This window comes from Branchiostoma lanceolatum, chromosome 9 (genome assembly GCF_035083965.1).
Source record: "Branchiostoma lanceolatum isolate klBraLanc5 chromosome 9, klBraLanc5.hap2, whole genome shotgun sequence".
Classification (NCBI taxonomy): Eukaryota; Metazoa; Chordata; class Leptocardii; order Amphioxiformes; family Branchiostomatidae; genus Branchiostoma; species Branchiostoma lanceolatum.
The window spans coordinates 8,495,789-8,508,054 of NC_089730.1; the positions used below are offsets into that span (position 1 = coordinate 8,495,789).

The 12,266-nt window shown below is 39.4% G+C and overlaps 2 protein-coding genes across 3 annotated transcripts; both read left to right on the forward strand.

Moving 5' to 3' along the window:
- Positions 1-3,523, forward strand: LOC136442576 (protein adenylyltransferase SelO-like). Its single transcript, XM_066439501.1, has 5 exons — positions 1-38; positions 519-1,097; positions 1,473-1,711; positions 1,902-2,664; positions 2,829-3,523. Exons 2-5 carry the CDS (start codon positions 696-698, stop codon positions 3,228-3,230), a joined length of 1,806 nt encoding a protein of 601 aa, XP_066295598.1. The 5' UTR covers positions 1-38; positions 519-695; the 3' UTR covers positions 3,231-3,523.
- Positions 3,524-3,831: 308 nt separating this feature from the next.
- On the forward strand, positions 3,832-12,008 carry LOC136442580 (multivesicular body subunit 12B-like). 2 transcript variants are annotated; one of them, XM_066439516.1, is made up of 9 exons: positions 3,832-4,313; positions 4,844-4,945; positions 5,472-5,565; positions 6,056-6,185; positions 7,929-8,093; positions 9,072-9,130; positions 9,473-9,531; positions 9,665-9,715; positions 10,985-12,008. In XM_066439516.1, exons 1-9 carry the CDS (start codon positions 4,209-4,211, stop codon positions 11,042-11,044), a joined length of 825 nt encoding a protein of 274 aa, XP_066295613.1. In that variant the 5' UTR covers positions 3,832-4,208; the 3' UTR covers positions 11,045-12,008. The 2 variants fall into 2 exon arrangements, with proteins under 2 accessions (XP_066295613.1, XP_066295612.1); XM_066439515.1 differs by having other exon boundaries at positions 3,847-4,313; positions 9,039-9,130.
- Positions 12,009-12,266: the final 258 nt, after the last annotated feature.

Below are 12,266 nucleotides of genomic sequence, written 5' to 3' on the forward strand. Positions count from 1 at the left end.
AGATTTCAAAAACCAAAATGGCGACGGATCACTTCCGGGTTTGTGTTGGCAAAGTTATTTTGGTTTTATTTGCACCGTTTTTCTTCCCTTTATAGTGCCTGAGTCCTATGTTCAAAATAACTGCGATCATAAACAGGTTCCTATTCTACTAGAAGTCTTATCTGTTGTCATATAACGTTACGTATCAATCAGAAATCGACTTTTAGGGGAAGGGGGTGTGTAAACATTTTGTTACATAAAGTTGAATATTTAAGTTAAACCATCTTTGATTAAACCAAGGAGGTTTAAAGATAACCGTTACTATAATACAATGTATTTGCACAGTACAACGCTTGTCCTCAAATGACGCCTGAAGCACTGACTCAAGTATATGTTATAGTGACACTGGTACTTCGTACTGTAATTTCTCGGAGTTTTCACTACTTCGAATATATACAAGAATTTAAACCTCCTTGATCTAAACCATACAGTTGTTTTTGATACTACAATTTGTGTAACAATGCTATCTCCTTTTTCAGGCCGTGAGTTCACAACATCTTAGCTCAACATAATATCAAGAAAAATCATTAAAGGCCCACTCTCATTTATTAGTAGTTTATTTGACAGACGCCATTCATTTAGCACATCAGTTTAATTTGAAAAAAAACAAAACTTGTGTCTGCATAAAACTAAAAACACTGGGAAAGGTATCCAGCATGGCCAACAAGACATTGATGACACTTTGCCTCCTGTCTTTATTCTACATGGTTAAAAATGATCCTCAAAATGAATTCGAAAGTGATGTTGACGGTGAGCTATGTTCAAACATAGAAGAAGAAAGAAAACATCTATACACTGGTCCAGATGCTCTACAGGATTCAACTCAAACTTGTACCAAAAGGAGAAAATCCAGAGACACTAAAAGTGGAGATCATCTGATTAGATCATTTGAAGATTGGGGCTTTGCAGCAGATCAGCTTCTTCTACAGACTTTCCCCATTGACCCTGAGAGGAAGAACTATGTACGACAGGTCAGAGACGCCCTCTTCTCTGTGGTTGAGCCGACGCCATTCAACACAAGGGTCAAAGTTGTTGCAGCTTCAGATGAAGTTTTACAGGTTAGTAATGACTAATGTCCTTTTCTCCAGCATTTTCTTTCTTGCTGCTGGTATTTAAAGAATATTACAGACAGTATGCAACAGTGACTGACTGGTTGCTTCCTTACTTGCTGAAGTTAATTGTTAGCTGGTATATGAGCTTAGAGCTGGTTGGTGGATTGGTAAGCCGATGTTGCATTTGTGCGTGGGTTTGAGTGAGTGAGTGAGTGAGTGAGTAAGAGTGAGTGTGTGAGTGAGTCAGTGAGTCAGTCAGTTAGTGAGTCAGTGAGTCAGTGTGAGTGAGTCAGTGTGAGTGAGTGAGTGGGTTAGTGAATGAGTGAGAAGACTGAAAGAGCTTCTCATCTGATTGTCCTTATATTTTGCTACCACATACAGGACATCCTGGATTTGCACCCAGATGTGGTCCATGAAGAGATGTTCCAAGCCTTTGTGAGTGGGAACACGGTTCTGTACGGCTCCACCCCACTGTCACATCGGTACGGTGGACACCAGTTTGCCAGCTGGTCCGGTCAGCTCGGGGACGGACGGGCTGTGATGCTGGGGGAGTATGTCAACAGGAAGGGGGAACGATGGGAGCTGCAACTGAAGGGTTCGGGACTGACTCCATATTCAAGGTACATCTGTTTTGATTTTTCTGTGAACAAAAACAAAAAAAACTAAAAAAATTCTAACATTACATTATCAAAAGGATAAAAAAAACTAAATTAAGATGATTGAATTTTTCCATTGAAAAGGTTGAATTTTTTCCATCATGTGTTTCTACCAAGCATGTAGATTTGATAATGTTCTTTGAATTATTTGCAGGAGAGGGGATGGCAGAGCTGTGCTGCGGTCTTCAGTCAGAGAGTTTCTGTGTAGTGAAGCCATGTACCACCTGGGCGTCCCCACAAGCCGAGCCGCCACCCTTATTGTCAGTGATGACCCAGTCATAAGGGACCAGTTCTATAACGGCCATCCTAAGAAAGAAAGAGGTGCTGTTGTCCTACGACTAGCCAAGTCCTGGTTCAGGATTGGCTCTTTAGAAATCCTTGCAGCCAATCAGGAGACTCAGCTCTTAAAGCAGCTGGTAGACTTCATCATCAAGCAGTATTTCACAGACATCTACGAAACATTAAGTGAAGTAGATCGATATCTAACGTTCTTTTCGGATGTTGTTTCACAGACTGCAGAGATGATAGCTTTGTGGCAGTCTGTCGGTTTTGCCCATGGTGTGTGCAATACAGACAACTTCAGCTTATTGTCAATAACCATAGACTATGGACCTTTTGGCTTCATGGATTCCTACAACCCAGAATTCATCCCTAACACCTCTGATGACACAGGTATGTACAGTTACCAGAACCAGCCTGACGTTGGACTCTTCAACTTGGACAAGTTACGAGAGGCGCTAGCACCACTTTTAACAGAACAGCAAAGGTTTCAGATGACTAAGATTCTAGAACTCTACCCGGACATCTACAAGACAAAGTACATGGAGATCTTAAGGAGGAAGATGGGCTTGCTTGGTGAAGAAGAGGATGATGCCATGCTTGCTGCTGTGCTCTTCAAGATGATGACAGATACAAAGGTCTGTTCTGGTTGCCATTGTTTTTACAATTGCTATTCATATACATGTATCAAGTATGATTGTTAACATCAATGATTTGTCAGATTGGTACATCATATTCATTACTAGTAAATTGATGTTGGGAATGTTTTTGACTCTTTTTGCTTTGTTCTCCTTTTTGACAGGCTGACTTTACAATGACGTTTCGTCAGTTGTCAGAGCTGTCACTCAATCAACTGGAGAATGCCACCATCCCCTCCCATCTCTGGGCCATCAGGACTCTACAACCACATGAATACTTCACAAGATGGCTACAGGTGTACTCCCAGAGACTCAGGCATCATAAAGAGGATAATGATGAAGAGAGGAAAGCCAGAATGGAAGCCACCAATCCTCGATATGTACTCAGAAATTGGATGGCAGAGTCGGCCATAAGGAAAGCGGAGAAAGATGACTTTTCTGAAGTGAAATTGCTTCTTAAGGTTTTACAGAACCCTTACGTGAAACAAGAGGAAGCAGAAAAACAGGGTTATGGAAGTCTGCCTCCTGAGTGGGCTAAAAAACTCAGGGTTAGCTGTTCATCTTGATCACTGCAAGAAGCAATGGATAAGATTATGGATTTTTAATTTTTATGTTATAGAAAATAGTATTACATACTTTGTCAACATTAAACTTGGATATTTCATGGCTAATGGTCTTAATCATTGTCAGTAATTTTGTCATAATTAGATAAAATTGATATGTTAACCATTGATCCATATTCAAGAACCTCCTTGGTTGATTATACTTTGACACATTAAATATATGAATATCTTTTCGTGGAGAGTTCATGCAATAGGAAACATGAATTGTGATTGACAAATACACGCATGTTATACAATTTTTTTTTTTCAACACATACTGCTAACGTTAGCAATTCCAGGGTATATATAATTAGTACAGCAATGCTATAACTTTAAGTATAACCTCCCTGGCTCATTTTATTAATTCACATAATTCAATTTATCTACTATAAAACGCACATCAAACAGATTTTTACTCGATCTCTCCAATAAGCTAGTAGCCATACCAATGCATGAACATATATTATATTAACCAGCGCCCATGAAAACTTGACCTCTCGGACGGAGATAAATATAGCTTGTCTGCTGCCACAGAAAAACTCTCACAGTCACATGAGGGATGACCTCTAGTAACCCCGACGTCACAGCCACAGTGCGCATGCGCGGCAGGAAATTTTATCCCGGAAGTGCCCCGACTGCGGGTGGAGTAACCACCGAAACTAAATTTGACAGGCTGACGAATGTTTGCCAAATTCTGCGGACTGTCGTGTTTTCTAAGACCAGATGAGAAATTTCGCTTGCGGGTGGACGTAAACCGGAGTCTCTGTTGAACGACTTGGCATTGTTTTGGGGGTATTCATACGGAAACAAGCGCGCAAATATTTCAGTCGTATACGGAGATACCGTTAGCAGACAGGCGCCCCCCTCCCCCTCAATCAAAGTTATTTTTGACAGCTGTTTTTTTGTTCACAAAGCCTGTTTGAGAAGGACTCTAAAGCTTCCATGAACAACACGGGAGACAGAAGGGACAGTCTTCCTCAGGAGGCGCCCATCACTGAGGTCTGCGTGGTGACCAGCAAGGAGAGATGTCCGCAAGGTTTTACAATAGTGAGTAATATGATATGTGTATGACCAGAAATATGTATTTCAACGCATTTCCAATGTCAAGGGTGTGGCATGTATTTCTTGTGCATGTTTGAAGTAGAACTGTGTGAACTTTATTTTCATGTGCACTTCAAAACATGCAGGAAGAGAAATATTAGTAACGTTACGTTCAAATAAACATGATATATGATGTAAAATGGACAAGTAAGTTCTTAGCCCACTGAATCTGAAGCTGTAGTAAAAGCGAAACCAGTGCGAGTTTCATACACCAAAAGCATCGAAGTCGACCAGTTTTGATCTTAAACACCAACAAAAGAAATTAGCTACCAGTATTTGCAGATGCAGTATTGAAATTCAATATTCATTTGTATCAGGTGTGCTGAAAATGAACTGGTGAAAAATGAAATCCATACCTACTCGGGAAGTTCCTTGACAACCTACAATTTCTGTGTGAAACATAATGACACAAATGCTAATTTGATGTATGCATGTAATGACTGATATCTAATGCGTAACACTTCCTTGTTTCACAGCTCAGTGACACAGAAGATGGGAAAGATGGCGACCTCTGGACAGACAAGTTTTTCGGCAAAAAGGTCACAAGATACATCTGCTTCAACAGAGCATATGCTAATGTAAGTTCCTCTGAACAATACTCCTGATTTAAGCAGACACTTTCCTATACTATAGATGATCTCGGTAGTGATGGTTAAAGATTCGGCACATTGACAATGTTAGTGCCACCTGGACTGGTATAAACCTATTATACTATATAATTTATAGCAGCAGTCTCTTTCATCCTCTCATCTATTTGTGGAGAGTATGAAAGAGACTCAGTGGCTATATTGATATAAGTTTAGGTACCTAAGTGCCACCATAATTATGTACTAGTAGTTGGTGAGACATGCTGACTCAAACTGTACCAACATTAACTGTCATCGATTTTGCCAGTACTGCATTATTTCATGATATCTATATCATTTCTGTACAAAAAGCATTGATCCTGGTGCTGACATTTGGATCCTCTTGGATAGTCTTTTGACAGCTAAACATTTCTGTTGAAAACTAGGCTTTAGGAACACAGAGAAAGGCTTTCACATTTCAAAGATCAACATGATGCTAATGAAATGTTATACCACCCTTATGTCTTTTCTGTGTTAGGTGGGTGGCAATGTCCTTGCAGATGTGGCCATACTGGGGGAGAGGGACATCGTCCCTACAGGCTACTCCCAGATCAGTGCAACAGCAGACACAGGTGAGGTTACAGACCTATCTCTCTTAATGAAGTGCGGCAGCAAGCACAAAAAGTTCTGTTATTCTCACAATGTTAATGCTTTAACATATGTCATACCGTGAAAGTGAAAGCAGTTCTCAAACCAGTTAAGCTAATCACTAGTTGTGTGTAACAGGAAAGACACACAATGTGTACAGTATGTGCAGGTTTATTGTACCAGCTGAGGGTAATATTCCTTGCACAAGCACAAGAAACATTACTAGTAGATCCATGGCTCAATGTCCCGTCCTAAGGACTTCAGCCCTGCACATTAGCATGCAATTGGGGTAAGCAATAATGACCAGGATTTGAACTTTGGACCACTTAATCCAGTGGCAGAGTTGCTCCCCCCAGTCTATGCTATACACACTAAGATTAATACAGTACTAAGCAGTAAACTACATGGAAACTGTATAGAAAACAGTAACACTGTATATACTTAACACACAGCTGATTATATTCCATCTTCCAGGAGAAATTGCTCTGAAGAAAAGAATTCTGTGTATAAAGATGCTTCCAAGGAACATGACGGACTCTGCTATTTGTGACATGAAGTTGTTGGCAAAGACCAAGAGGCCGCCGCCTGGGTTCACATTTGTAGGGTGAGTGTTGTGTATGTGTCTTCATTGTGTGGACATATGTAAGGACACACACATGTTCTGTAGTTTAACGTGAGATATGAAAAAAATTCTCTTGTCCATAAGATCAATCTGCTGCACAGTGATGACATGGTGAAATGCAGAATTCTGGAACACAAATCAATATATGAAATTGCTATATTGGATGATGTCATGAATTATACATTTCTACTACTGTACTATATAGCTAGAATAGACTTTATCCACCAGATTACTTTGCTTTGTTAGATTAGAAGTAAAAGAATGTATTTGTTATATCAATGCTGACATTTGAGAGGTACAGGACAGGTGTTACCATTCTTTCTGTCTTTTATGATGACATTGAAGAGTATAGTGCTCAATTCTTTGTACAAAAAGTCAAGCACTACTAGTATTTTGATAGGAACTGATTTCATCAGTTTGACATAAAAAATTGGTGAGAATTTACCGTTTTTCACGTTTCCTCTAATAGCATTTTACTAACTCACTTCTTTCTCCCTTGCTATCTCACCTATTCTTTCAGGGTGGCAAATCACATCTCCGTCTTTTGCCTGGAAAGACTATTTTTCAAGCCCCTCCCCTTTACCCCTTCTCGTCCTGCCCCTCCCCCTCCCGTCCATCATAATGGATCGTCCCTGCCTCGACTGCCTCACTCTAGTAGTTCTTCTAGTCTGTCCAGCATGGCAAACTTACATTCCTCAGTGGATCTGTGTAATAGGTGGGTAGCTTACCCCACCAACCTTCTCTTGCCTTGTACGTAGCTGCTTCTTGTGCTAGTATCAGAGGCGAATATGAAACAGCTTTTAACCTGTAGCCTGCTGGTATCTCTCGATGCAGACCTCATTTACATGTGGCTGCAGTTTGGGTACAGGTAGTTTCTATTTTCACAGACAAATCTCCACTGTATAGTGATGATGATAATTATGAGCTTGAAATAAAGCCTTAGAACTGTATACGTGCTGGCGGTGCTGCAATGGTCTTTGTATGTGCTAAATGACATCAATTTTGGCTCTAAGAATGCTCAGTGTTAACGTAACATTGGCAAAATTTGATGCAATTTTAGGAGCATTTTAACCTGAACACCCTCGAGAAGTTCTTTCTCAAATAGTAGACTAGAAGTGACCATTGCTACCATGACTTTCACCTTGTGACTCACCTTTCTGTCCTCTTTCATTTTCTGCTCATGTCTCATCACATCATCAGTACTAGTATTGACCTTTCACCTGTATATGACCTTTGCAGCAACCTCTTTATGACTTGACCTGTCCATTGTGCTGATCTGTCTATCCTCTAGTTTTGCTTCTATTCCAGACTTCCAAGGCACTGGTGTCAGTATCTCTTCTCCTCAGTTCTCAGTCTTTCCTATGTTGTGTTCTGCTTTTGACATGATTATTTTCTACTATATACACTGTCTAGTACATATATGTATGTTTTATTGTGAGTAGAATCATATACCTGTATGCTTGTAGCTATAATTGCTTTATGAGCACAATAGGTACTTGAGCAGAAACATCAAGCTGATAGTAGACGGACTCCATAACTCCTCCCACCTCTGTCAAAACCTAGAAAAGCAAATTTAAATAAGAACATGAAAATGCACAAATTTGACGGACATACAACCTCTTTGGTTGATCCTTTAATTGCAATGCTATCATTGGTTGAACTGCTAATTGTGATGGACAGTCAGGATCGGTGTATGGAAATATCAGTATACCTTATTTCCTGCAGGGAAGTGAACAGCATCTCAGTGTCGTATAAGATGGGTCCTGTACAGAGAACACCAGGTCCAGCCCGGCCTGCCCCTGGTCCACCCAACATGACCAGACAACAGTCACAACCCCTCACACAGCAGCCAGTTCCTGCAAGTCCGTCATACGCTCCAGATGTACAAAGGTAAGAGAAAGAACTTCTTAGCTTGATGTCTTGTGCTTTGGTGGTTCTGGATCATGGGAAGGCCATATCTTAGCGTTGTCACATTTTGTGTTCCCTTTTCGATAGCATTCAGTTTTGAAACACACATGTAGTTGCCTTAGAAGTTAGAGTGTACTTTCTTCTCTTGATTAGTTCTATCTTCTTGTCCACAGTCAAACAGGTGTACACTATCTCATGCTAGTTGTATCAAGCTGACATTCCTGACAATCAATAGGATAAATGCCATGCACATTGTTCATACTATTAGTTCCTTTTACATAGCTTCCGTTAAGGAACACTCAGCAACTTGATATAAGTCTGAATGGTGTAGAATGGGGTGGATTTGACTGTATTTCATCGAGTTGGGTTTAGGTGTACATGTATGTTGTAGAGGTGTGTTTAGGCGAATGTTATAGAGGTGCATTTAGGTGTATGTTGTAGAGGTCGGTTTAGATATGTTGTAGAGGGAAGTTTAGGTGTATGTTGTAGAGGTGGTATATGTTGTAGAAGTGGGTTTAGGTGTATGTTTGTAGAGATGGTGTATGTTGTAGAGGTGGTTTTAGGTGTATTGCTGTAGAGGTAGATTTAGGTGTATGTTAATTAACGTTGTAGAGTTGGTGTATGTTGTAGAGGTTGGTTTAGGAACATTTTGTAAAGGTGTGTTTAGGTGTATGTTGTAGAGGTGTGTTTAGGTGTATGTTGTAGAGGTGGGTTAAGTATATGTTGTAGAGGTGGGCGTAGGTGTATATTGCAGAGGTGTGGTTGTAAGGTTGGTGTATGTTGTAGAGGTGTGGTTGTAAGGTTGATGTATCTTATAGAGATGGTCTATGTTGTAGAGGTGGGTTTATGTGTATATTGCAGAGGTGTGGTTGTAAGGTTGGTGTATGTTTTAACCCTGTGGTGGTGGTTGTCTGTCCCATGATGTAGACAATACCATACCCTTCCCGCTGACATCCACAGACAGAGGGCCGACATCATCCCTCTCACCAGACAGATGTCCACAGTCAAAATAGCAACAGGTAATTAAACATTTCTTTTCATCAAATATGTGATAAAGGATTTGACAGATTGAAGTCTGTTTCTTTGAAAAGCAGTCTGGAAGCGTTGAAGAGATTCATCAGTCACGTGTAATAACAGTTACTAGAATATTCCTCAAACAGTGACTAAGAAAATGTAACAAGATACGCACCTCCAAATTTTCGATGTCAACTGTACATCTTGATCACGGAATGACCTAGTCTCGCGAGAAGCAACAGTCTGGAAGCAACTTTGCATTCTAATTTGCTTGTTTGTATAGTAGTTTGAATGTGTAACTTTGTATTGTACTAACATCACTTGACCTATTTCTCATGTCTTCACAGCTGTAGATGGCATCCCATTTGAACTTAACAAAAACCTAGGAGCAGACAGTATCAAAGATGTGAGTATTGTTACTGGTCTGCCATCAGTCGACTATCATGTTTGCTTGCCTCTTTCCCATTGACAAGTACATTTCAGTAAACATGCATGAATGAGTTTCATTATGAAATTATAATTTTTTATTTTATTTACAGTTCTCCTTACCAGAAATGCAATATCAAACAGAGCAAGAGATTGAAAATAAGGTATGACTATCCATTTCTTAGCATTTTGAATAGAGCATTGATAGTGCTGTAATGAAGTTGATGACTTGGCTAAATCAAATCCTTTGAGAGTGTAACGTTGGGTAACATAAATTCGGGATTTTTCCGATAATGATTGACTGAAATCAATCTAGCAGAACAATAAACCATCCTTTTTTTCTATTATTCTGTCAGTATCATGTACTATCTTTGCACTAATCATATATACGGTAGATTTTGTCTCTAGTCGTGCTGACACCATAATATTTCAACTTGAAACTACCGTCCGCCGCACGCACAATGACGGTGTTGTCGGACAGGGGTGAACATTAATTCGGGAGAGAAGATTCGTCTTGACTATCTTACCGCTAATTACATTTTATACAGCAGCTATTCGTTCCATCCTTGGCTTGAGGAGAGTGCTATGGATATAGACATGTCCAAGTAAAAAAATACACGAAAAAACGGCCGTACCGCACACATCAGGCCTACGGGAACAACCCGTGTGTTGAGTCGGTAGCTATAGAACGTCAAAGTCGACATCCACCGTCATGGCAACGTGTACATTATTCATGGAAAGTTAGCCGGATGCCGTAGCATTGATAATACTACTATGTCCATGTATTCCTTGTTTTGTTAGGAGCAAACTTTGAGGAAAATATTGTCCTCAGTCCACAATCACACGCAACATTTAGACAAAAAAGTGTTCCTCACAAACCTTTGTCGTCTGCTTGACAACAGGATTCTGGGTAATGATATGGCGGCGGGAAAATACAAGTGCCGTAGGTTGTAGCAACAAAGAGGGGTTTTGATGATTGATCACACTTAGAGTCCAATTGCAGGTCAGCAATTTTAAGAAAATAAGTTGTCTTGTAAATGATTGTATTTAGCAGGAAACGGATGTGACATTTGTCTTATAAACCAGCCGACAACGATGTATCGTGATTCTCCCACGAAGCCCTCAGACTGTTCAAATAAGGGACGAAGAGTTTTTGTCCTCGTCGCCTTCTAATGCATGCTTATCGAAGCTTTTCAGACAGTGTTCTGAATACGTTAGTCTGTCAAGTTTGCATTTCTAGCGGTATTACTGATGTTGCATCTAGCACATATCCCTAAATACCCCGTTTTCGAAAAATCCCGAATTTAAGTACCCCACGAATTTATGTTACCCAACGTTACTATTGAGAGTGTACATTGTCATGTTATTGGCTTCTATACCTAAGATATTGTGAGTACACTGATTTTAACCATACCTTTTATTATCTTTTCCAGTACAAGTATGACTTCACAGCAGAAAGGACGGCAGCAGCCAGAATTCCTCCAAACATATAACAAATTGTCTTGACTGGACTTTTACAATGATACATCCTTGCATGTGTGTGCTATTTTTGTTTTTATCTACTGTATTGTTGTACCAGTCAGTGAAGTATAATTGCTCAGGAAGAAATCAGAGTTAAAGACACGGGGATGTCAGTATTCTTTTTCTAAAACTGTTTCATGTCACTTTTAACATTCACTTTTCTGAAATATTCAGTAAGATATTGTTTTTCTGAGTAGTCAGAGGCCTTCGTCTATATCTAAATCTTTAATGATTGGATTTCTAGTCTAATGTTTTCACTGTCACTGACTTGATTATGGGCAGCTTGAAATCATAGGAATTTGACGTCAAATCGGCAACAAGTCAGTCATATAGCATGCTTAAAGTAAGACAGTAAAATTGATATAATAACAAATACATCACAAGAAACAGGCTGCATGCAGGATACAGATTATATTGTTACTGGTAAAATTACGCTCTCAACTACAGGTAATTCAGCAGAAATGTTTAGGTTCTTGAACATCTCTATCTCTTTCGTTAGTGGGGGAAGGTGTTAGAAGCTAGATGCAATATTTTTATAGATTGTTTTCCTCTAATGGGCAGGGTTTGTGCATAAGTGGAACAACATGCTTGAGAATAGAAGCGTGTCTCTTCTGTCAAAGTCTGTTGCCTTTAAGAACTCTGTGGACTGGTTAAGATCATCAAACATTTTTAGTAATCAAATATGTCACTGCTAGCATGTTCTATCTGTGTTTTTCTCGGTTTCATTTGGCTTGTCCAAAGGTGTGGAAATACTTGTTTTTATGCAGGAAATTTCAATGAAATGTATTCTATTGTATAGTTTAATCCTCCTCATCTATAACTTCTAAAAGCTGTTATTCTTATCATGTGTGTTGTAGATATGAATAAGTTATAACTGATGCCATATGTTTGTTTTTAAGTACTAGTATTGGCTGAGATATTCTCAGGCCAAGTTTTTTTTTAAATAGTTGAATCTTAATTGATACGCCAGGTGTTGCAATTTGGCTGTACTGTATATGAACTGTAAAACTTCCTAACAAAGAGAATAGTGCTGCTTGCTTTTCAAAAGAATTACCCAAATATTATTTCCCTTTTAAACATGTAAATCTTCCAAACTGGTACATCGAAGGCAAAAACATTTAACACTGGGAACAGAATATTTAGTTAACATTCTCAAGATTCTTTATCATACCTGTACTCTCAGTTATAATTAGT